This window comes from Phocoena sinus, chromosome 7 (assembly GCF_008692025.1).
Source record: "Phocoena sinus isolate mPhoSin1 chromosome 7, mPhoSin1.pri, whole genome shotgun sequence".
Taxonomy (NCBI): domain Eukaryota; kingdom Metazoa; phylum Chordata; class Mammalia; order Artiodactyla; family Phocoenidae; genus Phocoena; species Phocoena sinus.
Genome location: NC_045769.1, coordinates 115,155,461 through 115,181,958, shown reverse-complemented (window position 1 = coordinate 115,181,958; position 26,498 = coordinate 115,155,461). Strand labels below are relative to the sequence as shown.

The 26,498-nt window shown below is 53.6% G+C and overlaps 1 protein-coding gene across 4 annotated transcripts; it reads left to right on the top strand.

Annotated features, from left to right (window-relative positions):
* The first annotated feature begins 1,189 nt into the window (after positions 1–1,189).
* On the top strand, positions 1,190–21,938 carry TMEM177 (transmembrane protein 177). Of its 4 annotated transcripts, none has more exons than XR_004350827.1 (4): positions 1,190–1,288; positions 2,776–3,768; positions 10,287–10,361; positions 13,219–14,173. XR_004350827.1 is itself a non-coding variant. In XM_032638404.1 (3 exons), exon 2 carries the CDS (start codon positions 2,798–2,800, stop codon positions 3,731–3,733), a length of 936 nt encoding a protein of 311 aa, XP_032494295.1. In that variant the 5' UTR covers positions 1,190–1,288; positions 2,776–2,797; the 3' UTR covers positions 3,734–3,768; positions 21,878–21,938. The 4 variants fall into 4 exon arrangements, 2 of the variants coding, with proteins under 2 accessions (XP_032494295.1, XP_032494294.1); XR_004350826.1 differs by having other exon boundaries at positions 12,941–14,173; XM_032638404.1 differs by lacking the exons at positions 10,287–10,361; positions 13,219–14,173 and adding an exon at positions 21,878–21,938.
* The last annotated feature ends 4,560 nt before the right edge of the window (positions 21,939–26,498 follow it).

The window sequence follows — 26,498 nt, the reverse complement described above, 5'->3', positions numbered from 1 at the left end:
TGTATGATTCCACTCACATGAGATACTTAGTGGTCAGAATTATAGAGACAATGTAGAACGGTGGTTGCCAGACAGTAGAGGGAGGGGAATGGGAGTTACTGTCTGATGGACGTAGAACTTCAGCTTTACAAGATGAGTTATGGAGAGGGACAGTGGCGATGGTTGCACAATGTATTTAATACCACTGAACCACACGCTTTAAAATAGTCAAGATGGTAAATATTATGTGTACTTTACCACAATGAAAAAAAAAAAAAGAAAGCAACCATCAGATGCCCTGTAATCCGTCATTCCCCAGGTTCTTATCCCTGTATTTAATTCCTGTTTATCCCCTAATGTAGTCCCAACCACCCACCCCTTGCAGCCCTCTCAAACTGCGCTGTGACTTTACAATGTTTGGTCCATCACCAGCAAATTGCCCATACCTTCACCTGTACTTCAGGGGTCCACAGACCTTTTCTGCAAGGGGCCGGAGAGTAAATGTTTTAGGTTCTCTGGGCAGACTGTCTCTGTCCTCACTACTCGACTCTGCCCTTCTAGGGGAAAGGAGCCACAGACAGAGCGAAAAGGAAAGGCCTAGGAGCAGGCAGGGCTGACCCCTGACCCTCTCACAGAGCAGCTGGGAAAGTGAGTTGACAGGTGTAACGCTGCTCCGTGGACTGTACAGTGCGGATCACCTGGGAGAAGCCGGGAGCAGAGGCCATGGTAATAAAAATCCAGCTCAGAGCCTCCGCCAGCAGAGAGTGCTTCCCGACGGGAAAGGACGCGACCCGGCGGAAGGACGGGGCCTGGGTTCCGACGGGGGCTCCGCCAATGGACGCCTCCTGACCCACGCGGAGACGCTGGTCCTTCCAGGGCGAGACGGGACGGTCCAGGCCACCTGGGTGGAAGGAAGCTCAGCCCCGCCCCCGAGCGTCCCACCCCTTTGCCTCAGCCCTCGGGGCCCCGCCCCCAGAGCCGGGCAGGCGTGCCTTGCGCCCCGGCCCGGTCCCCGTCTCCAAGGGTCCCGCCCTTTTGTCTCTCTCCCGGGGCCCCGCCCCCAGAGCCGGGCCGGCGTGCTTTGCGTCCAGCCCCGCCCCCAAGAGTCCCGCCCTTTTGCCTCCGCTCCCGGGGCCCCGCCCCCAGAGCCGGGCCGGCGTGCTTTGCGTCCCGGCCCCGCCCCCAAGAGTCCCGCCCTTTTGCCTCCGCCCTCGGAGACCCGGCCGCGGAGCCGGCCGGTGAGCTTTGCGCCTGGCCAGGTCTCACCGTGCGCACGTGCTCGGCGTCCCGGGCTGCTGCGGAGGCGGAGGTGAGCGCGCGGAGCGGGCCGGGCTGACGTGCGGCTGCGGGCGGGCTCCCTCGGAGGTGTGTTCCAGCCGCGGGGCGTAGCCTAGGGGTTGGGCGTGGAGCGAGGGTCCTGCGGCCCCTTCTCGCCGGGCTGCCTGCAGGATGGGCGGCACCACCCCCCAGGCCTCCTTGGAGCGCGCGGCCTTGGCGCTGGTGGTCCTGGGGGCGTTGGGACCTTCGCCTGGCACCTTTCTTTCCCGGCCTCAGTTTCCTCGTTGGCGAAAAGGCCCAAGTGATGTGACTCCTCAGGACTCTGCTGCCCCCTTGTTTGCAGCAATTAGTTGCTAATTAAACACTTCTCGGACAGGAGGACAGGGAGCTTAAGCTAAAGTTAAATAATTGTGACTTTTTACTGAAATATTTTCGGATGAAATAATAGGATGCCCCGAATGTGTTTCAAAATAAACCAGTTGGAGGGGAGTATGTGTGGGATTAGAGGCAAAGCAAGACTGGCCATGACTTGATAGACTGAAGTTGGTTTATGATGTACTATTTTGTCCACCTTTCTGTATGTTTGTAATTTATCATCAGAAATACTCTATAATGAAAAATCTGCTGTGGACGCCTGTGTTCAAATACTGGGCCTGTATTAGTCTGCTAGGGTTGCAGTGACGAGAACTGGGTGAGAGACGTGTCTTTCAAGGTGTCAGCAGGGCTAGTTTCCTCTGAGGCCTCTCCCACTGGCTTGTAGATGGTCACCTTCTGGCCTGTGTCTTCATGGTCCTTCCTCTGTGCCTGTGTCCTAGTGTCCTGTTCTCATAAGGACACCAGTTATATTGGATGAGGGCTCATCGTAATGACCTAGTTTTAACTTAGTTGCCTCTTTAAAGATCCTATGTCTAAATACAGTCCCATTCTGAGGTCCTGGGGGTTAGGACTTCAGCATATGAATTTGGAGGGACACAATTCCGCCCACAGCATGGCCACTTTACGTTTGGGATTTTGACCAGTTAGCCTGTCTGTGCCTCGGTGTTCCCTGGTTAATGAGTCACAGAGGTGTAAGGAGTCGGTCATTAAATAATGTCTGCAGCGCTCTCAGAAGTGTGTCGAACACGTAGTGAGACTGAGTGAGTGGAACATGCTTCATGTGTCAGTTAGGGATCGTGCTCAGTAGGGGTGGGTGGTGGAGTGAGGGGTTGGTTGCTTGGTGCCGTGCCTAGCCAAGGGCATCAAAGTTGTAATCACAGCCATTTCCTCAAGGCTGTCTGCTCCTTGCTGGGCACCGATTGTTGCGTGTGTGTTCACTGACAGCACAGACACCCTCTGGTGGGCCGCTGTCACATGCCCATCTGACCCGTGGGGAAGGCGATGCAGAGATAGAGCTGGAGCCTGTGCTCTGCCTACCGTGCGTGCGTATTGCCTCCGTTAAAGAGGATGTGGCCCTGGGGGTGTTCAGTCTGCAGGTAGACCCGAGGAGCTGTTGGCTCACTTCTCTTTCTCTTGGCCCAGGTTTACAGAGGTGGCAGCCCTCATGGCAGGTCCCCTGTGGCGGGCCACAGCCTTTGTGCAGAGACACAGGACGGCCCTGTTGGTGGGTTCCTGTGCAGGCCTGTTTGGGGCTCAGATCTCGTACCACCTCTTCCCGGATCCTGTGGTCCCGTGGCTGTACCAGTACTGGCCTCAGGGCCAGCCAGCCTCCCTGTCCCCAGAGCTGCAGAGCCTGTTCGAGGAGGTGCAGCAGGATATCGGGGTCCCCTCGGGCCACCGCTTTGAGGCCTTCACCACCTTCACCTTCCAGCCTGTGAGCGCCGGCTTCCCGAGACTCCCTGCCGGGGCCGTGGTGGGCATCCCCGCCAGCTTCCTGGGTGACCCAGTGACCAACACTGACCGGCCCGTTGTCGTCCACGGGCAGCGAGTGGACTGGCAGAGCCCAGCGGGCGCCCGGCTGAGAGATGCCCTGACTCTGTCCCACGACGCCCAGAAGTTCGCCTTGGCCAGGGAGGTGGTGCACCTGGAGAGCGGGGCGGCCGCCCTGCAGGCCCTGCCAGCCCCCGCCTGCCTGGTGGGCACCTGGGCGCTGGGCGTGGGGGCCAAGCACGCCCTGGGGCTCTACGGAGGCCCCATGAACTTGCGGGCCGCCTTCAACTTGTTGGCGGCAGTGGCGGGCTTCGTGGCCTATGCCTTGTCCACGGACTCTCTCACTCACGCCCTGGAAGCCTGGCTGGACCGCCGCACGGCCTCGCTGTCCGCAGCCTATGCCCGGGGCGGGGTGGAGTTCTACGAGAAGGTTCTGTCGGGCAACCTGGCCCTGCGCGGCCTCTTGGGCCGGCCCGGGGAGAAGCTGTACACGCCCAGCGGGAACGTGGTTCCCAGACACTGGTTCCGCACCAAGCACCTGCCCTACACGGCCCGCCGGGACTCGGTGCTGCAGGTGTGGAGGGCGGCGCTCAGCCCCCGCAGCCCCTGAGGGCCTCGTGGCAGGGGCGGTTCCAGCTGGAGCAGGTACCACCCCGCCCTGGACTGGGGGGAGGCGGGGGGAGGGGCGCTCCTGGGGCCTCTGGAGCTCAGCAGCCCAGATTCTACCCCCCTGGGCCTGATGGGCAGAGAAGGTGTTGCTGGAACCCAGCGAGACCTCCTGGTAGGAGCGCTGGCCGAGGGAGGGGAAGGAACAGGCCTGCGAAGCCGAGGCCCTGCAGTCAGGAGCCTGGAAGCGCAGAGCACAGAGCGGGCTTGGGGAGGAGCTGCGGTGAGGGACGCTGGGGGCGGGGCGAGCGGGGCTCACCGGGAGGTGAGGAGGGCGGAGCGGGGGTAGGTGGGCAGTGGGCCAGGCCTGGTGTCCCGCTTGGGACCCAGCAGAGGCTGCGGCCTTGCCCGCTTGTCTGCCTCTAGCCCTCTGGATAAAGCAGACCCCACTTTTTTTTTTTTCCTACTTTATCTTTTTATTTTATTTTTTTAACACCTTTATTGGAGTATAATTGCTTTACAATGGTGTGTTAGTTTGTGCTGTATAACAAAGTGAATCAGCTATACATATACATATATCACCATATCTCTTCTTTCTTGTGTCTCCCTCCCTCCCACCCTCCCTATCCCACCCCTCTAGGTGGTCACAAAGCACCGAGCTGATCTCCCTGTGCTGTGCCGCTGCTTCCTGCTAGCTGTTTTACATTTGGTAGTGTATGTATGTCCATGCCACTCTCTCACTTCGTCCCAGCTTACCCTTCCCCCTCCCTGTGTCCTCAAGTCCATTCTCTATGTCTGCGTTTTTTTTTTTGCAGTACGCGGGCCTCCCACTGTTGTGGCCTCTCCCGTTGCGGAGCACAGGCTCCGGATGTGCAGGCCCAGCGGCCATGGCTCACGGGCCCAGCCGCTCAGCGGCATGTGGGATCTTCCCGGACCGGGGCACGAACCCGTGTCCCCTGCATTGGCAGGCGGACTCTCAACCACTGCGCCCAGGGAAGCCCTATGTCTGCGTCTTTATTCCTGTCTTGCCCCTAGGTTCATATCCTTTTTTTTTTTTTTTTTAGATTCCATATATATGTGTTAGCATACCGTATTTGTTTTTCTCTTTCTGACTTACTTCACTCTGTATGACAGACTCTAGGTCCATCCACCTCACTACAAAATGACTCAATTTCGTTTCTTTTTATGGCTGACTGATTGTATATATGTGCCATGTCTTTATCCATTCCTCTGTCGATGGACACTTACATTGCTTCCATGTCCTGGCTATTGTAAATAGAGCTGCAATGAACATTGTGGTACATGACTCTTTTTGAATTATGGTTTTCTCAGGATATATGCCCAGTAGTGAGATTGCTGGGTCTTATGGTAGCTTTTCTTTTAGTTTTTTTAAGGAACCTCCATACTGTTCTCCATAATGGCATTCCCACCAACAGGGCAAGAGGGTTCCCTTTTCTCCACACCCTCTCCAGCATTTATTGTTTGTAGATTTTTTTGATGATGGCCATTCTGACTGCAGACCCCACTTTTGATCCTTGGGCAAGAGACCCCAGCAGGAAAGGTGAGGAGGGTTGTGATGAGCAAGCCAGGCTCACTTGGTCATTTATGTGTTCTTTTTTTTTTTTAATATTTATTTATTTATTTGGTTGTACCGGGTCTTAGTTGTGGCAGGTGGGCTCCTTAGTTGCAGCACGTGGGCTCCTTAGTTGTGGCACACGAACTCTTAGTTGCAGCGTGCATGTGGGATCTAGTTTCCTGACCAGGGATCGAACCCAGGCCCCCTGCATTGGGAACACGGAGCCCCATCCACTGTGCCACCAGGGAAGTCCCTCACGTGTGCTTTTTTTAAAATGTATTTTATTGAAGTATAGTTGATTTACAATGTTGTGTTAATTTTTGTTGTACAGCAAAGTGACTCAGTTATACATATATATTCCTTTTTTATATTCTTTTCCATGATGGTTTATCACAGGATATTGAATATAGTTCCCTGTGCTCTACAGTAGGACCTTGTTGTTTATCTGTCCTATATGTTTAATAGTTTATATCTGCAAATCCCCAACTCCCAGTCCTTCCCTCCCCCAGCCCCTTCCCCTTGGCAACCACAAGTCTGTTTTCTATGTCTGTGTGTATATTTCTGTTTTGTAAATAAGTTCACTTGTATCATTTTTTTAGACTCCACATATAAGTGATATCATACAGTATTTGTCTTTCTCTTTCTCTGACTTACTTCACTTAGTATGATAATCTCTAGGTCCATCCATGTTGCTGCAAATGGCATTATTTCATTCTTTTTTATGGCTGAGTAGTATTCCATTGTATATATGTGCCACATCTTCTTTATCCATTCATCTGTTGATGGACATGTAGGTTTCTTCCATGTCTTGGTTATTGTGAATAGTGCTGCTGTGAATATTGGGGTGCATGTAATCTTTTCAAATCAGAGTTTTCTCAGGGATATGCCCAGGAGTGGGATTGCTGGAGCATATGGCAACTCTTAGTTTTTTGAGGAGCCTCCATGCTGTTCTCCACAGTGGCTACACCAATTTACATTCCCATCAGTAGTGTAGGAGGGTTCCCTTTTCTCCACACTCTCTCCAGCATTTGTTATTTGTAGACTTTTTAATGATGGCCATTCTGACCAGCATGAGGTAATACCTCATTGTAGTTTTGATTTGCATTTCTCTAATAACGAACCACGTTGGGCATCTTTTCAAGCCATTCATGTATTCTTTTTGTTGGTGGTTATGTTTTCCCTGGAAGAGTTGAATAATTCAGGCCTGGTGCCAGTGTAACTCGGGACAAAGGGATTAAGCCACACCCAGGAAGGGCACAAAGCCAGCCCAGGAGGCCCACTCAGAGGCCGGGCGGTCCCTGCAGAAGACTGTGGATGGAGAGAGCAGGCAGGGGTGGCCTGATTCCTGCTGGGTCCTTGACCGTGATCTGGGCCCAGCACTCTGGCCCCATTCTGGGTGAGCCTTGGGGTCCCCGCCCTGGGCCCCAGCAGACGAGTTTCTGAGAGCAGAGCATCCGCTTTCCCAGGGCCTGCTCTCAGTAATGCAGGAGCTGGGAGGAGGCCGGCGTTCCCGCTACTCCGTCCAGGTGGGAGGGTAAGGGGCCCCAGCGTGGGGCGGGGAGGCGACCCCCTGAGACGGCCCCTTAGTTGGCTCCGTCTACCCCAAGTCACCAACTTTGTCTCCACTCAGGGACTGTTCCCAGACCTCACACCCTTCCCGTGGCCCAGCCCCAAACCTGGGCTGGCCGCGAGCCCCGACTCCCGGGCATCCGCGCAGCCCCGCATCCCGCGCAGCCCTGCCATCTGGCTCAGGCCGGTCCACTCCCAGGCAGAGCTCTCCCGCCGCAGCCCTGGCAGGCAGCTGTTGCTGAGAACCTGCTCTGGGCTGGACCTCCCCCAACCCACCCCTCCATCCCACCTCGTGTCTAAACCAGGGCCCGGCCTCGTGATGTCCCCGCACAGCGGCTCCCGGCTCCATCCCTGCCCTCCCCAAGCGGTTCCTCATGTGGGCTTCCTGGCCATTCTCCCCACCTCCCCCAGCTCTTAGAAGCTCAGGTCTGACTGGGTTCTCTGCTGCTTAAAACCCTTTGCAGGCATCCCTTTGTTTTCGGCCAAAGCCGAGCCTCCAAGCCTGGGCCACTCTGTGGAATCCAGCCCTACAAGCATGTGGGTTCCTCGACTGCCTTCCCCTCCCCTCATGGGCCTCCGTCTGTGGCCCTCTCTGCCGGCCTACCCTGTCCTGGATTTTTAGGTGCTCCCTCTGCAGGAACCCTCAGGGACCGAGCCCACCGCGCCCTCCACCTCTTCCTAGCCTCTGCTGCCAACGGCAGTTAAGTAAGGGAGCACGGCTTAGCATCTCCTCTGTTGAAATGTACTGTCTGCAAGAGCAGTGTTGTGTGTCCCGTTGACAGCTCTGGACTGAGGCTCTTCACGTTTTTGAATAAATGAATAAGGCTCTTAAGCTCCGACACACACGGGCCTGGCACCTTAGGGTCTCTGAGCAAGTACAGTACGGCTGACTGGATGCCCCTGGCAAGGCCATTACGAATCCTGTGACCCTGTCCTAGCTTCCCAACTTGGGACACTTTCCAAGAGCATGGCCTGGCCCTGCTCTTCCATGGTTGCTGACTTCATTGGGGAAACCAGGACACTTGTGGGTCCCTTTCTTTCCTATAGAGCACAGATCAGTTCTCAGAGCACCAGGGACCCCAAGAGGCTTTAGGGGAGGCTGACCCCCCGAAATTCTGTGGTATTTTGTGCCCCTACAGGCAGTTCAGGGTCGATCCCAGAAAGGCTTTGAAGCTGGGCCAGGTGGCAGGAATTTACCCTGTAAATGCTGCCCTGTACGTTTCCTTCTCAGATGCCTGCTGCAGACCTTAGTCATCAGGCTCTGCATGGGACCCCAGAGAACGCTGTTCTAGTGTGTTATGCCCCGCACACATTCATGGTTCTCAGAGCTACATCAGCACACCGGTGCTCCCCCCTTCCCCCGACACGGTCAGAATGCGGGGAAGGGTGTCCCAGGGTCCCGGTGCTGGCACTGGCCCTGACCCTAGCAGGCTCCACTGCATCTGTCCCCACCAGCCACTGTCCACGATACAGGGCCGCGTGCAGCACGCCTGGAGCTGGGCGCGTGCATGTGGGCTCCTGGTCTCCATGTGTGCACGTGTCAGAGGCTAGGTCCCAGATGGGTGCGTGGTCCCCACCCCGTGAGACCTCCTGCCTGCTGCATCCCCGGAGTCATGTTTATGGGGCCTTTATTGGGCACCAGACATTGTGCTAGGTTCTTAGAGGTATTTTCTTAAATGTACGCCCAAATTGGAACATGTAGTTGGTAACATCCTTTTGATTTTGCAGGCAAGCAAATAGCACAGAAAGGTGAAGAAATTTTCCCCAAATCTCAAAGCTTTGTAAATGGCAGAACCAGGATTTGAAGCTGGCAGTCTGGCCCCAGATCCCGTTCTCACAGCACTGGACTTACACTGTCCTGTTGATCCTGAGGGCTCCATGGTGCAGACTTGTACTGTGGCCTCTCTAGCCTTTCTCCCCATGCCACTGAGAGGTGACTTTGCAGCCTCCCCTCTTTTATCAGGAAAAAATGGTCCCGAGCCGAGCCTTCTGGAACTTCCAGGGGAGACCCTTCCAGCTAGCTGAAGAGGGACCGCCCAGTCTATCATGCCTAGGGCTGCGGTGGGGATGGGCAGAGGGGAGGGCTGTTACAGAGCCTTAGGAGGCCCCAGCTGAGGAACAGGGGTGCTTAGGAGGTGGAGAACACGGTGGGGGGGCGCAGCCAGGGTGGGCTCAAGTCCTGGTCCTGCTGCTTTCGCGGAGTGACCCCAAGCAAGGGACTTCACACCTCTGGTCCTGAGTTTCCTGTCTGTACAATGCGGACATTAATGTGTATCGTGCAGCATTCTTCTGACAAGGAAAGTAAAATAAAACGTGCAAAATGTGAATCCCAGACAGGGTTTACAGTAAGCTTTAAAAGAAGATTGGTTCCTAAGTGTTAGTGCTTTTAAGCGGTCCAGGTAGCAGGGTGTTCAGGTCTTGCAGTTGTGCCCAAATACCAGCAGTTTCTTGTGGCTGGAACCTTCCCAGAGAGCCCTCACCACCTCACACAGGGCTCCACTTCAAGCTCTCAGAGCCGCGGTGGGGGCAGGTCCCTACCTTGCCCTCAGCTGACGCCTTTTGGGAAATTACTCAGCAGCAGCTGAGAGCAAAGGACCCAGGGGGCCCTGGGGAGACAGCAAACTGGAAAAGAGAGCATTAAAATAGGAGATGGTGGGCTTCCCTGGTGGCGCAGTGGTTGAGAATCTGCCTGCTAATGCAAGGGGACGTGGGTTTGAGCCCTGGTCTGGGAGGATCCCACATGCCGTGGAGCAACTAGGCCCATGAGACACAACTACTGAGCCTGCGCGTCTGGAGCCTGTGCTCCGCAACAAGAGAGGCCGCAATAGTGAGAGGCCCGTGCACCGCGATGACGAGTGGCCCCTGCTTACCACAACTAGGGGAAGCCCTCGCACAGAAACAAAGACCCAACACAGCAAAAATTAATTAATTAATTAATAAAGTCCTACCCCCAACATCTTCTTTAAAAAAAAGTAGGAGATAGTGGGGTTTCTTTAATTGAAGTCTAGTTCATTTACAATGTTGTCTTAATTTGCCCTGTACAGCAAAGTGATTCACTTTTATATATACACACATTCCTTTTCATGTTCTTTTCCACTATGGTTTATCACAGGATATTGAGTAGAGTTCCCTGTGCTCTGCAGTAGGACCTTGTTATCCATTCTCTGTGTAATAGTTTGCATCTGCTCATCCCAAACCCCCAGTCCATCCCTCCCCCAGCCCCCTCCCCCTTGGCAACCACAAGTCTGTGCTCTATGTCTGTGGGTCTGTTTCATAGATAAGTTCATTTGTGTCATATTTTAGATTCCACATATAAGTGATTTCATATTTGTCTTTGTCTGACTTCACGTAGTATGAGAATCTCTGGGTCCATCCATATTGCTGCAGATGGCGTTGTTTCATTCTTTTTTAGGGCTGAGTGGTATTCCATTGTACGTGCACCACATCTTTATAAAATGGGAGATGGTCTTTTACACCTACTACACAGGTAATGTTTAAATCCTAGAACCTCTGGATGAGTGAGGGTGTGGTAAAGTCGGTACAGCGTGTGCCCTTGGTGACACTGTAGGAAGCAGCCTCCAGGGTGGCCCCCAGCGGTCTCTGCTCCTGCTGTTCTCAGCCTGTGTCGTCCTTTCCTCTTGCTCTTGGTTTAAAACAACAGAATAAGGCAAGTGTGATTGTGTTACAAAAGACCGTGGCTTCCGTCTTACTAGCAGACTGTTAATCTTCTCACACACGTGATTTGATGAAGCGTCTTGCTGCGCTGGACAGGCCCACGTGGCTCGGAAGTAAGGGCGGCCTCTGAGCCACAGCTGGCGGAGCGGTGAGGCCCTCAGTCCAGCAGCCCACAGGGAGCTGAATCCTGACAACAGCCGTGTGAGCTTGGAAGAAAATCCCTCCCCAGTCAGGTCTCAGATGAGACCCCAGCCTTGGCTGTTGCCTTCACTGCAGCCCGTGACACCCCGAAGCAGAGGACACAGCTAAGCTATGCCTGGATCCTCAACCCACAGAAATGCTGAGATGGTCGTTGTGGGTTATGTTAAGGCTTCGTTTTATGGTAATGTTTCATGCACAGTAGGTAACTGACCCACATGGTTAATTGACATACTATGTTTAGGAAGCAATTTAGCAAAAGTTGACATGCCACATGGGTAACTTCAAACCTAGAAACTCATTCTAGAGCCATCATCCAGCAGAGACTAAATCAGATATGCCCAAAGATGTGCATAAGAGCACTACCTATAATATAAAAAAAATAGGGATAATGGAAATACTGAAAAATAGCGACTTAGGAAACTTTGGTATATTGGTATATTCATTTGTTGAATATTGGTCAGTCACTAAAAAGCATAAGTATGAAGACTATGGTAGAAATAGTCTAAATATCAAAGGTTCTTAAAAATATGAAGTACAACATGCAAGAGGATTGCAATAATGTAAATATGGTAAAAGACCTGTGAGGAAATTTGCAAAATTTCTGAAATTCAAAATTTCATAAGAGAAAGTAATTCTGCAATGGTGGAATTTTGAATGGCTTTATTCATCAGTATATATATAAGGACTTACCTCTATAGATGTATTAATATAGATGTGTATGAAGGCTCCCTCAGGGGGGCCAAGGACCCACCCCCTCTCCCTGCATCAAGGTGACAGATCCTGGCATCACTGCTTTTGGCCTATATCCTTGGGGTGTGGCCAAGCTTCTGCCTGTCAATTACCACGGCAATCAGGAAATGTGCTGCTCAGATCTGCTGTGGGAGCAGAATTGACTGACAGTCCCAGCTGCTGTTTCTCTAGATCCACCACCACGCTTTCACTGAGGCCGTGCCTCTCGCGTGCTGCTTTCAGGCAGGGCTTGATCCTGGTGCAGTACTCACGCAAGCCCATTCTGGTGAACTGTGGGACTCCTCCAGTGGTGGACTGTGGCTCAAGGTCACCCTAGTGGCCACCCTAGTGGCCTTTCTTAGAACTGCTCTGAGGTCTGACACCCTTCTACCCAGGCCTCCTTCCTTCCCCACCTCCTTCGCAGATGTCAGCCCTGCTTTGTGGTTTGACGGCTCTCCCCACATTCTGTTCCCCCCCACTCTGTCCTCACAGGCATGTCCCCCAGCACACCTCTTACTCAGGTAATCCCGTCTCGGTGTCTCTTTCTCAGAGGATCTGAACTAACAGTTACCCCTCCCTCAGTCGGGTGCTCTGTGAGGCCCGGGGGGCGCACCCTGCCCTGTCTGCCCCTGGGGTTCGCAGACCTGCAGAAGTAAACCTGCAGTGACAACACGGTGCAGTGAAGGTTAGTGTGGAAGCACAAGGGAGGGTGCCTAACTCAGCCTGGGCTGGAAGTGGCCAGAAAGGACTCCCCAGAGGAGGGGCCCCTGTTGCTGAAACCCTCAGTGTGAGTTGAAAGAACCCAGTGCTGATAGTTAAATATGTATGTAACACAGATGTGCCAAACCCTTTACATGTGTTAATTCACATAATGCCTGCAACAGTCCTCTTATCCCCATTTTACGGATGGGAAGATCCAGGCATAGACAGATGAAGTGGTTTTCCTCCAGCCAGTGCTAGACTTGGGGTCTGAACCCAGGTGGTCTGGCCCTAGAGGTTGTGTTCTTAGCCACTGGACCACGTTAGCCAGAGACAGGCTATGGGAATAGCTTGTACAAAAGCTAGAAACAAGACAGTTTGTGTGGTTTTTGTGTCAGCCAGACCCCAACTGGGAGACTGAAAGCCCACAGTAATTTGAACAGGGAAAGCTTAACATGAAGAATTATTATTGTTGACAGTGGGTTGAGAGGCCCAGGCAGGAGCAGAGAGACCAGTTTGGGGGGCGGGGGGCGGGGGGGGCACTGCGTTACCAGAGGAGACATGAGGCTGGCTTGAACTTGGCAGTAGAGGTGGAAAGAGGCAAGACTCAGACTACATTTAGGAGGCAATATGGGTGAAATTCGGCGATAGACTGGGTCTGGGGGTGTGGCAGAGGAAGGTCAGAGGTCAAGGGTCAGGAATGTCTCCTGGGTTCCGCGTTGATAGATGGGTGACTGCGGTCTGCCCTTCTCTTTTCTGCAGAGCACACAGACACTGGATCCCATTCTCCTCCTGTCTCCTGGACATCCCTCCTTCCTTGTTGATTATGCCTCCTTGGAAGCGCAGTTTTGTTGTTAATGATGGTGATGATGATGGTGGTGATTGAAGCCTTTCAGTGCACTGGGAGCTTGAGAGTTCCCAGACTGAGGCAGCACCAACAGATTGTTCAGAGCAAAGGCCAATGGGGATGAGTAGCTGTGCCCATAGGCTTGATCCTGCTGATCCAGCAGGCCTGGGGGACACAAGCTTATCTTTTGCAGTTCCTGGGGCCACCTGGACTCAAAACCATCCTGACTCTGGACTTCTTCCAGTCCCACCCCCATAGAGCCTTTGTTCCCCAGAGGGCCCTCTACAAGTCAGAGGTAAACGGCATCAGTGGATCGACTCATGCTGTCACCCAACTGCACATACCCCTCCCCCGACCTGCTGCAGAGACGGTTGCCCCTGCTGGGCACTGCCGACCTTGTCAAGGGCTGCAGGGTGCTCAGCTGGGGCCAGAGCCTACGTGGAGGGAGGGAGGGGGCCGAGCATCGACACGCTGCACAGACAGCAATATCATTGCTTTATAGTTAGACCCTCTGTATTGATAGACTTTACTGCTGTCACCAAACAAGACCAACCAGAGTCTGATACCTTGACACTGACCCTTTGACCGGCTGGTTCAACACAGACATTTCCAGCATGACTGTAATTAGGCTCTCACACAGCACAATCTGGAGGACGCTCTGTATCTGCTTTCTGGCTTGGTTTTCCAAGCACTCAAACCAATAGCAGTTTTGAATTTTCCCTACATTATCCACACGTGGATCCTAGGCCTCTTCCCCAACAGAGGGTCTCCCTCACTTTCCTGGGCCGCTGAGCTTACCTGCCCTGAGCTGGTCCCCTTCAGAGCTGAGCACACCAACTGGAGGCCCCTTCTGGTTCCCACTGCTTGTGCGCAGCCCTGTGGCCTGAAATAAGTATGTCTTTGTCGATGTGCTTAGGTAAGAAAACACGGGAATCAGGGTCCTGGGAGACTGGGGTCGACGGGGGGGCCCTTGGCCAGGGGCTGACCCTGCAGGTGCATCTCCAGGAAGCCTTTAGCCTCAGGACCAGCCCAGAAACTGGTTGTGCAGCTTACTACCACGGGCACATTACTTACCTTCTCTGTACCTTGGTTTCCCGTCTGTAAATGGGAATAATGGCAACGCCCATCTCCTGGAGTTGTTTTAAGAGGTTAATGAGTTGATACTTGTAAAGCGCTTCGAACAGTGCCTGGCAAGAGTTAAAGCTAAGGAAGTGCAGGATGACTTGTATTCCCCGAGATGCCGCGCGGCGCCTTTGGAAACATCTCTGGTGGTTGTGATGGGGGTCGGGCTGGGAGTACTGCCCTGCACAGAGCTCTCACCCCCCGGCAGAACCTCATTCGTGTGTCTGACACCTCCACCAGCCCCCGGCCTCTCTAGGGGCAGCCACCGGGCCACCCCAGCCTTTATTCGCTGGACCTGACATCGTCTTCGGGGTTCAGGAAGTGTCGGCCAAATCCTGGACTGAGTCGCGACCGGCGGGAAGGCCTGTGACAAACGGGCAGACAGACCCCAGCGGTGCTGGCCTGTGAGGGTTGGCTCAGCCCGCGTTTCTCAGGGGTGCACGGGGGAGTGGCTGCTGAGCAAGCCGTCTAAACCCCAGTCTTGTCCCCTCTGGATAAAGCACCTCCAAAGCGGGCCCAGTGCCTTCGGACACTGCTCGTAGCGGCAGCTGAAGGCTGCCTCGGCATCAGCCCGCAGGTCTGGACCAGCTGACTACCCTGTGCGGGCGGCTGCAGAGGGAGGGTGTCCCAGGCCTGAGACCTGGACTGGGCCCCTGCGGAGGAAGCTTGTCAGATGCCCCGGGTGGCAGAGGGGCACATCTCAGAGCCCCAGTGGGAATCAGGCCAGAGCTGCGCCCCACCCCCGCCCCTCCAGCGCTTCCCCGCCTCCAGCTCCTGTCCAGCCCGTTTTGGATCTGGGCCCTAAGGCTCCCCCTGCAGGCCGAGCGAGTGCCAGGCGCCATCTGCTGCGTAAGCCTGCGGGCTTGCATACACACCAATTGATTCTGGTTTGCCTCCTGATGAGGTCTTCAGTTGAGCCAAGGTATCAGAGGCTACGTTAACCTGAGGAATGCAGGGGAAGGGCGGGGGCAAGAAGCCCAGGGACAGCTGAGGCAGCCCAGCAGGCAGGAGGCCTGTGAGAGCACGAGGCCCACGGCCCCCTGCCCCTGCCTGGCCTGACGCTGGGCCGGCCCTCCGCAAAGCTGGCAGAGCCCCCTGGCTTCCCCAGGGCCTGGTGGGCAGTCGTCGCCTAGGCCTGCCCTGTCCAGTCCCCCGTGGAGCTCCCTCCACAGATCAGTATCACCCCCGCACGTAGGAAGCAGCCGCTCCACTCCGGCTGTTGCCTTACATTATCTACTTAAATGACCGCAACCCCCTTAAAGAGATGCAGGATTACGCCCCTGGTCCAGTTGGGAAACAGCGGCTCAGAGAAGCTAGGTAACTTGCCCATGGACACACAGCTGTTGCTGGTGCAGCCACCATGGGCCCCCCGGGGCCCTGGCATGATGCCTGTGCTGTTTCCTCTGTCAAGGCTGCAGCCTCACCGGGGAAGTAGGGATCACCCTGGGTTTCCACAGCTGGGACAGCAGCACCCTTTTGTGAAGCAGCAAAGCCTCCTGCAGACCCCAGGGAGCCCCAACCCCTCCTGGGACATCCGTGGTGAACAGGTTCGGAGGAGTCGCGCGGGGGCACCCAGGAACCCCGACTGGACCATTTCAGTCGCCGGGTCACTGCTTTGTCCTCTGGGGATATGATGCTGGCCTGAGGTCTCTCTTTGAAACCCAGTCCCCCTAAAACCGAGTTCCCCTGCCGAGTTTATGAGTGATCTCTCAGTCCCGGACCTTATTCCCTCTCTCGTCTCCTCTGACCTCAATCCTGTGCTCACTGGACACCGAGCAACCAGAGTCGGGTGAGAATAGTTGCTGTTGTCGGCAGTGTGACAACAGTGAACTCAAATTACCGGTGCAGACATCACCGCTGATGTACACACGCAGGGTGTCTCTCCAGCACAGGATGAGCTCACACACCCGTCACTGCTGGGAGTGGGTTGTGCTGTGTGCATTTGTGTATCGCTGTGGCCGAGGTGCTGTCCCCACCCGCTCCCTCCCCCTCTGAGGGCGGCTGTGAGCCATGAGGGGTCGCTTCCCTGGGAAAGTATCTGACAGCCAGGGGTCTCCATCCCCCCTTTACCCAGCCCGCGTGGTTTTACAGCCCGGATTCGGGGGTTACTTGTTACCACTGAATTAGGTCCTCCTTCCTGCCGCTACACCACACGGAAGAGCCCAACTACAAGAGTCAGACTCTCTTGGCTTAGTTCATGTGCACTGGGGGGGCGAGGCGCTCATGAATAGGAGGTGAGGCGTCTGCTCACGGAAGCAGCGGAAGCAGCCTGCAAATCCTGCAAATTCTTACCGCTCAGACCCTCACAGCCTGGTGTCAGCTGATGCCGCAAAGCCTTTCTGAAAACAAACGTCAAGAAGTGATTGTGCAAGGCAGAGCCGCTAGAAATGCCTCGTTTACGGGTGTGTGAGAAGGTCTTTGTGTCTTTCTTTTTTTTTCCATTGGAAGAGCATAAGCTCAACTAAGGTGACGGCCCTGGAATGCGAACAGAACCGGCCGGGTCCCCCCCGCCACCCGCCTTCACACCCAGCTCTGAAACGCTGAAAGCAGACTTGAGGGGCTGTCTTCCTGCACGCGGTTCGAGCACCACCCCCGCCCCGTTCCCATGGCAGCCTGGCACGTTCCACTGCACTCTTCACACCGCACCCGTCTGGTCCCTTGTCAGTCTGTCCCAACTGGGCTGTGAACGCCTGGCGCCTGGCGAGCGGGGCGAGCCTTCCTGCCTCTCGGCCACCTGGCTGAGCACCTGGCAGGCTCTAGGTGGGAGCGGGGGTGGGCAAGAGTGGAGAGGCCAGAGGAAGCCCCAAGAGGGGAGGACCCCCGTGGGCCTGAGGGCCGCCACACCCCAAAGCATTTACTGAGCACCCCTGGGTACCGTCGCAGTGCATGGCTCTGGGGAAAAGTCCAGGTTCGTAAGATGCAGTCATCAGCTTACAAACACTTTCACGTGTTTTGAACTTCACACACTGTCATGAGTAAATTGTACAGTCAGCCTGCTTACCTGAGAAGAGAGTGGTTCTACAGCGTTCACATGGGGTGTAACAGAAGGGCCGGTAGCCTTGGGCCACGCACGTTTTTTGAGTCCCCAGCCAGCCTTGGACCTGGCGGAGCTTCATCGCCCTGGTTTCTGGGGATGGGAGCTCTGCAGCCACACCCCTCTTACCGTGCCCCAGCCTGGCCTGGGACCTAGGGCAGCAGGACTTGCCAGACAAGACGGTGCCCTGAGTCAGGGCTGGCCCAGGCCTGCACCACCTCACGCCCAGGTCCACAGAGCACCCTCCAGGGCCCAGCCGAGGAGGCAGGCAGCAAATACATGCAGGAGCCGGGCAGCCTGGATGGGGCGTGTTTGGAAATCCCAGGGCCCAGAGGCGAGATCCGACCCGAGGGGCTGTGCCCTGGGAGCTGGGGCTGGGTGGACAGCGGCTGAGTTCGTTGCTGAGAGCCCTGTGTGTCCTAGGACTGACCCGGGGAACCGTCAGTTGCCAGTATTGTCACCCGCCTCACGGTGACCACGGGGGTAGCCCGACCCTCCATCCATCAGCACACAATTCTCGAGCCCTGACTATGCACCAGGTTGTGTTCTGGGCCCTGCAACCATGGCGATGGAGAAACAGCCCTGCCTTTATATTCCCTGAGGGGCACAGACAGTAAGCAAGGAACAGGCCGTCGTGGAGCCTGCGAGACCACGCGCAGGGCTGCTGTGGGACAAGGAGGCAGAGGTGCCGGCTCAGGGGTGAGAGGAGCCGAGAGAGGCCCGCACGGAGGAGGGGACCTTGGGGCAGAGCTGAACTGTGTGAGGGAGCCAAGTGGACACGGGGGTGGGGGGCGTTCCAGCAGAGGTAGGGGCCGGGCCAAGGCCCGGGGACAGGGGCGAGCCTGGCACGCCTGGGGCAGCAGGAATGGGAGATACCGCGAGAGCCGAGGGGGGCGAAGCTCAGCGCCCCCCCTCGCCGGGGCGCCTTCGTTGCTCTGCGCTCTGCACTTGGAGTCAGCTGTCTTTGGCCAGGGAAGCAGCCTGCCTGGACGAAACTCCCCACGGTTGCCTGTGGCCTGAAGCGGCCACCTGCAGGCCGGTGCTGAGCGCCCGGTGCACCTTGGGGACATCCAAAGGCGCGGCCCCCAGGGGTGCCCGTCTCACCCAGCTTGCGCTTGAACGGAACTGCCGCAAGCCAGGGAAACCACAGACTTGGAGGGGTGGAGGGCTTCCGCCCCTGCTCCGTCCGCCGCCTGCCTAGGTCACCAGCTCCGTGTAACCCCGGGCTGTCTTCCTCACCTGCAGGCGTTTCCTCTGCAGCCTTTAGCCCTGCTCTCCTGGGCAAGGACAGATGACAGGAGGCGGCCCGGTGGCTGCACACCATCTGTCTTGGCTTCATGAGCATTCCCTCTTCCCTCTAGCTGCCTCGAGGACATAATCCCAGGGAGAGGGCAGAGAGAAACCCTGAAATGATGGAAATCAGGTTGCTACAAATACTTGGTGAAATTGGAGTTCAAAAACAGAGCAAAATAAATTTACTCTTCTTGATCTGGGTCAGAGACAAGCAAAAACGCTGCAGGGAAAAGGGGCATAGATTACACTGGGGTGTTGGGGGTATGTGGACATGGAAGGCTTCCTGCAGGAGGTGAGGCTGGATCAAAAATGGAAGGTTCTCGGGACTTGAAGAACCTGGTGGCGCAGTGGTTAAGACTCGCGATCCCAGTGCAGGGGGCCAGGGTTCGATCCCTGCTCAGGGAACTAGATCCCACATGCATGCCACAACTAAGAGTTCGTATGCCACAACTGAGGAGCCAGTGAGCCACAACTAAGACCCGGTACAACCAAGTTAATTAATTAATTAGTATTGAAAACATTTTGAAGGTTCTTGATACGTATGCACATTTACATTTCCACCAGTGTCCAAGAGATCCTGCTCTAACCAAGACAGTTCTCGTCCCCAGGGCTGTGAATCCAAGCATCCCTCAGGTGCTCAGAGCCCTGTGGGAGCTCTTCAGGGGTCTAGTTCCAGAGCCCGCGCTCATGCCAGGGACTGTGCTCAAGGTGGCTGCTGCTTGGCGCCTGCAGGACCAGCGCTGGCAACGTTTCTCGCAGATGCCTGGCTGGCCGGCAGGGGGCGCAAGCTCGCCACAGCCCGGGGCCCAGGAGCCCCCGGGAGCAGCCGGGTGGGTGGAAGCCAGGATGCTGAGTCTCCTGGCATTTAATAGTCTTCGAGGGCCCACCCCAAGGCATCCCCCCCGCCCTCCCCCAGCGCTGAATCCAGCCCTGCGTTTTCTGAAGAACAGTTCCTTCAGGGGCCGCCCAAGCCTCCTCCTGACTCGTAATTAGAAAGGTAAGAGGTGATGACCCAGAGTGGTTTCCAGGGATCCCGGGATGGCTGGGGAGTGTTCTCACCTGGACTCTCCAAGCCTGCAGACTGTGGAGAGACCTCCATGAACTGAGTCACTTAACATGGCAGTTGTAGAAAAATAATTCCGGGCAAAGATGCTGGTTGCAGTAATTGAGCAGAGACCGATCTAAGTATCTTCTAATACTACTGCTGGGGCTACTACTACTAGTAAGTCATAGACTGACCAAATGATGAAATAACCCTTAGCCATTGAGAACCGTCTTCCGTGGAAGCAACTAAGTGTCCGTCGACAGATGAATGGATAAAGATGTTGTTCATATGTACAATGGAATATTGGCCATAAAAAGGAATGAAATAACGCCATCTGCAGCAACATGCATGGACCTAGAGATTCTCATACTAAGTGAAGTCAGAGAAAGACAAATATCAAACGATATCACTTATATGTGGAATCTAAACTGTGACACAAATGAACTTATTTAAGAAACAGAGGGCTTCCCTGGTTGTGCAGCGGTTAAGAATCTGCCTGCCAATGCAGGGGACATGGGTTCAATCCCTGGTCCGGGAAGATCCCACATGCCACGGAGCAACTAAGCCTGCAAGCCACAACTACTGAGCCTGGGCTCCAGAACCCATGCTCCACAACAAGAGAAGCCACTGCAGTGAGAAGCCCGCTCGCCGCAACTAGAGAAAGCCCGCGCGCAGCAACGAAGACCCAATGCAGCCAAAATAAATAAATTAAATAAATAAATTTATTTTTAAAATAAACAGAAACAGACTCAGAGACATAGAAAACAAATTTATGGTTACCAAAGGGGAAAGGGGGTGGAGGAGGGATAAATTAGTAGTTCGAGATTAGCTGATGCAAACTACTATATATAAAATAGATAAACAACAAGGACCTACTGTGTAGCACAGTATAGGGAACTATATATAGGGAACTATATAAAATATCCTGTAATAAACCATAATGGAAAAGAATATGAAAAAGAATATATATATATCTGAATCACTTTGCTGCACTCCTGAAACTAACACAACATTGTAAATCAACTATAAGAGCACTGTCTTCAAGAAATCTCTAATGACATAGGATATGCTCATAATATCATATGCTAATTCTCCATGTGTCTTTCCAGAATCCGTTTCTGCTCTGCCCTGCACCCCAGTGCACTGCTTCATCCCAGTTCCCTTTGCTTCTGGCTGCAAGTCAGACACACCAGAGGGAGGCGTGGGAGGAGAGAGGCTGGGCAGGGTCTTCTCCACTCTCTCCTTGCCTCAGATGCCTCCAGGACTACAGCTCCCTCTGGGCAGCCCCTCTAAGTCTGCACCCTCTATGGACTCTGATACCTCCATTTTCTTCTCTTGCCCTTTTGGCCCTGAGGGTGGTAAGAGCTCCCTGCTCTGGAAAGCTCCTGGGTGCCTCAACATCCTCCGTTTGTTCCCTTAAAACGGAGGAGGTAAACTTGTCCATGTCTCTGCAAGTCGTCCTTCACTAAGCGGCTCTCCGTTTGAACCATCAGAGCAAATGCTTTTCCTGCCAGGGCTCTGAGCGACACACATGTTAAGTGTAGAGAGAAGAATACAAAGCTTTGTACAGGAAAAAAAGGCCTGGTGCTTCATCTACATCATTTCACTGCACCCTCACAGCCATGCAGCAGAATGCAGTCAACAGGAATGTCGACACCAGATTCAAATTTAGAAAGCGTTTGAAGGAACATTCTAATCATGCCTTTATGGAAGGGAAGAAGATGCTGACAAAGGAAAAGTGAAAAAGGCACACTAGATATGTATTCCATTTTTATTTTTTAAAGTTTATTTATTTATTTATGGCTGCCTTGGGTCTTTGTTGCTGCGCGTGGGCTTTCTCTAGTGACGAGCGGGGGCTACTCTTCATTGCAGTGCATGGGTTTCTCATTGCGGTGGCTTCTCTTGTTGTGGAGCACAGGCTCCAGGCACGCAGGCTCAGTACTTGTGGCACGCGGGCTCAGTAGTTGTGGTTCGCAGGCTCAGTAGTTGTGGCTCACGGGCTTAGTTGCTCCGTGGCATGTGGGATCTTCCCAGACCAGGGCTCAAACCCGTGTCCCCTGCGTTGGCAGGCGGATTCTTAACCACTGCACCACCAGGGAAGTCCCCATTCCATTTTTAAACTGCCATAAGTTACTACTAGATTGTAACTTTTAATGCATAATATTTTAACTCTTTTAAGAATGAGCCTCTGAGAAGAGGAGGGGGCCACGTGAGCTCAGATGACCTGATTTTTCCCAACACGATATTCTAACCCCACTTAGAATGGGAGGGACTGACTTAACTTCTTAGAATCCCAGCGGTACCGCTATGTGACGTTATGTAACTCTGTGCAGTGATGATATAAACCCCTGCCTCCAGGGTCACTGTGATGGTTGACGAGTCTGTGCTGTGAAGCGTCCGGCCCTGTGTCAGGTCACAGTGGGGACTCGGCTGCCTTGTCTGGAGCGGACTTACTGCAGCAGCTGCGTGGTGAAGAAGAGATGGGGTGTGAGAGGCAACGCTTCGTGCCGTGACCTACGGCTGGCACGTAGCAGTGGCCCCTAATAAGCTGTTGACAAGTCGGTGGTGAACAGATGGATGCTGTGCCCAGATCCGCCCTCCCCAGGCTGGGTCCCAGCAGCACTGTGGAGCCGCCTCTGTTTCACAGGAGGGTCTTCATTCTCTAGGCCACTGTGCCAGCTTTTACTGCTGCGTAAGGAATTTCCTCAGGCGGTGGCCTGGGACGTCATGGATTTATTATCTCGGACTTCTGGGCGCTGCCCAGCTGAGTCTGCTGCTCAGGGACTCGCAGGCTGTGATCAAGGTGCAGGAGGGGCTGCACTCCTACCTGGACACTTGACCAGGGCTGGCCTCAGAGCCTCGGCCCGAGCTGTCCACTGGCCTCAGTGCCTTGCAGGCTCATTCTGGTTGCTGGCAGAGCCCATCTGCTTAGCTGCAGGACTAAGGTCCTTGTTCTCACGCTGGCTGGCAGCGCGCGATCCTCTCGGCTCCTGGAAGCCGCCCACACTCCCTTGCCAAGTGGCCCTCTCACCACATGGCAGCTTCCTTCCTCAGAGTCACCACGAAGGAATCTCTCTCTCACTCCAGCCTGCTCAGAGCTGAGACTGTGTGTGTGTGTGTGTGTGTGTGTGTGTCTGTGTGTGTCGTGTGCACACACACATGTATGATCACTCTGCCGTATGATGTAATTTATCAGAGGACTGACAGCCCATCGCTTTTGCCACGTCCTGTTGGTTAAAGGCAAGTCCCAGGTTCCGCCCGCACCCAGGGTGTGATTCACTGGGGGTCACCTTAGGGTGTGTGTGCCACACCTATCCCCTCAGAGTTCTGTTTTCTGTTGGGTGATGAACAAATTTATGTATTTTCCTTCCACGTACACTATTTGCATTTTCCCCAGGATGTTCAGGAGGTAATTTCCTATCTCCAGATAACGTGATAACATCGGGTATCCTGGCAATGTTCGCGACTGGTTTCCTTTGAGGCAGTGGAAGAGGTGGCCTCACTACCAGAAGCCTTTACACTCTTCAGGTTCACTGCCCAGGTGGCCGTCCACTTGCCATATCAGTTCACCCATTTACTGGTTTATATTTCTTGAGCATCTGCTGTGCGTTTAGCATTGTATGTAGAGATAATGCTAGTCTCTTCCTGGGGAGCCGACTTCTTTACTTCCTTCTTTTCCTTCTGCTGAGTAAAAGCATATTCCTTTGCTTTCAGTCAAGATACATGTTCAACCACAAATCACAGAAAGCCCAACAGTGACTTCAATAAGTAAGGACTGATTTTAATCACCTAACAAGAAGCCCAGGACCAGGCAGTCCAGGGCTGGTGCAGCTGCTCAAAGATGTCATCCTTGTCCCAGACTCCTTGTTCCAGCATCTAACTTAGTCTTCAAGGTCACAAGACTGCTACCACAGCACCAGCCATTGCATCCACATTTCAAACAGGAAGAAGCAGGAAAGGCAAAGAGACTGGCCTTTTTGTCCTAGAAGGATCACCCTTCCTCAGGACTTCCGCCTACATCACGTAGGCCAGAACTCGGTCACATAGTCACTAGTAACTCCGAGAGGACTGGGGGAAGTGGATTTTGTAGCTGGGCACCTCGTCATCAGGAAAAAAATCAAGCAGGAAGATGGGAAATGGATTGGGGGTTGATCACCTGCGGGACCACTGCGGGGCTTTGGGCCCAATCTCACAGCCTCCCAAAGCTCAGAAAATACATCTACAGTTTCCTGCGGTGACAGCGGCTGAGTCTTTCTGGGTCCTCGTCGACAGGCTATGATGACACAGGGGTGTTCTTGCTTTATTTGCCAGGAAGGCATAATCTGAGCTACAGCAGGTGTCTTAAAATAGAACTCATGGTCTTGTGGCCCAGGAGCCCTGCCGTCCAGAGCTCACTAGGGCAGGAGAGGTCTTGTGCCAGCAATGCTTAGGGGAGAGGTCTCTTTTCCTTTTCTTCTGAAAAACATGCACAAATGCAAGGGAATTCTGTGCAGGCCCTGGCCCTGTCTGCCCTGAGAGCCAGCCCACTTGCTCACCCCTGCTCTGCCCTGGGTCCCGGCGGCGGTGACCCCTGCTGGCTTTGTTGTGATTGCAGCCTGAGCCTGGCTGAGGGACCCTGGCAGCAGAGTCGGGGTTGGGAGGAAGGGAAAAGCAGGGGTTTTCCTCTCCCTTTTGACCTCGGGTCCTGTCCCCACCGCAACTGTAGCTCCACCGTGGCTCCAGTGTCCCCAGAAGGCCTGCTGAGGTTTCCACTTTGCTCAGTGACCCCAACCCCTGAGCCCAGTGACGCCACCTTTTTGTGTTGCTCTCTGGCCCGGGACCGGCAGCTGCTGGCATTGATCTCGGTTGTCTGTTGGCTTCCTAACCCTAACCCTAACTCTCCCATCCCCACGGTGTGACCAGTACTTCGCCTAAGTCCCACTGCTTTAAATATTCAAGTGGGTTTTGCCCGCTGGCTAGATCCCAACTCGGAGAAACAGTACAACAAACACCCAAAACACCCATCACTTTGGTTTGACAATGATTGCCACTCAACGATACTTGTTTCATCTTTTTTTGTTTCTGTGGGAAAAAAATCCCAGCCCTCCTGGTGTTGCTTAAATGAGTTCAGTATGTATCGCTCAAGAATAAGGACATTTTCTTACATAACAAGTATATTCAAGCTGCTCCCCCCTGTGTTCACACATTAACACACCTAACGAAAGGAGCAAACGTTCCCTGTGCTCGCGCACTACCCAACACAGTCAAATTCTCCCAGCTGCTCTGAAGGTGACTACTTACAGTTGGTTTGTTTGAACTAAGGTTTAAACAAGACCCACACATTGCATTTGGTAGAAGTGTTTCCTGGGTGTCTTTTAATCTGAAATGTCACAAGATGTCACACACGCTCACAGTAGGGGGCACAGCCATACTGAGCCCCTGACTCAACCTGTGTGTGCCCCCACCCCCCGCAGAGCCCCTTACACAAACTGCTTCCTCTCCCAGGACATCTCTGGATGCCACAGCTGCGTACTGAACTCTGCTCCCTGCTGCAGGCAGTAAGGGGTGCGTTGTCTGTAAAGAACTTAAAAACAAATAATAAAACCATTTGCTATGGGCTGAAATGTGTCCCTCCCCCAAGATTCGTAAGTTGAAGCCTTAATCTCCAGTACGATGGTGTTTGGAAGTGGAGCCTTTGGGTAATGAGGTCACGAGGATGGGGTCCGCATGATGGGATTAGTGCCCTTATGAGAAGAGAGGACAGAGAGCTTGTTTCCCTCTCTCTGTCTCTGTCTCTGTCTCTCCCTTCCCCCTGCCATGTGAGGACACAGTGAAAAGCCCAGAAGAAGGAACTGAATCTGCTGGCACCCTGACCTTGGGCTTCCAGCTTCCAGGACTGTGAGAAGTAAATGTCTGTTGCTTAAGCCCCCCAGTCTGTGGTATTTTGTTACAGCAGCCTGAGCTAAGACACCACTAAAAGTCAGTCAGCTTTTTGTTACCAGCATGTACCAGCAGTTCTAAAGAACGTCAGTGATAAAATACTCCTTCCTGCAGCCTACAGGGCTCCCATCACCCCCTCTTGTCATGTCATTGGTCAATGTGACTCTTGTTAAGACTATGCCAGGGGCTTCCCTGGTGGCGCAGTGGTTAAGAATCCGCCTGCCAGCGCAGAGGACATGGGTTCAAGCCCTGGTCCGGGAAGATCCCACATGCCGCGGAGCAACTAAGCCCGTGTGCTACAGCTACTCAGCCTGCTCTCTAGAGCCCGCAAGCCACAACTACTGATCCCATGTGCCACAACTACTGAGCCCATATGCCACAAGTACCGAAGCCTGCGTGCCCAGAACCCATGCTCTGCAGCAAGAGAAGCTACCGCAATGAGAAGCCCACATACCGCTATAAAGACCCAATGCAGCCTAAAATAAATAAATTGAATTTTTAAAAAAAGACTATGACAAAAAGATATTACTGAATCATCAAGAAGCAAAGTTAGTGTGTTGAATATGTGACTAAAATGTCAGTAGGTAAATCTGATAAGGATACGTACCGTAAATTAACTTTATCTAAAGTCTAAAAGCACACAAAATAATACTATTATTATTAAGATATATATACATATATAACCAAAGTGTAAGGACTTTCCTAGAAATACCAGACACCAAATTTAAGATAGTGGTTTTCTCTGGGAGAGATAGTAAATAAAAGAGGAGAGAGAAATAAAAGAGGTCCATAGACATAAAGGTAGCTTTTCCTGTCATAAGCTAGGTGGTTTGTTAAGTTATTCCCCATACATTTTTTTTCTAAGGTATAGTTGATTTACAATATTGTGTTAGTTTCAGGTGTACAGCACGGCAATTCAGTTATATATATATATATATATATATATATATATATATATATATATATATACACACACACGCATACATCTATTCTTTCTCAGATTCTCTACCCTTAAAGAAGGGTAAACTCTACCCATAATATTGAGTAGAGTTCCCTGTGC

Excerpts from the sequence above, each read along its gene's own strand:
- TMEM177 (XM_032638404.1), top strand. The coding sequence starts at position 2,798 with ATGGCAGGTCCCCTGTGGCGGGCCACAGCCTTTGTGCAGAGACACAGG.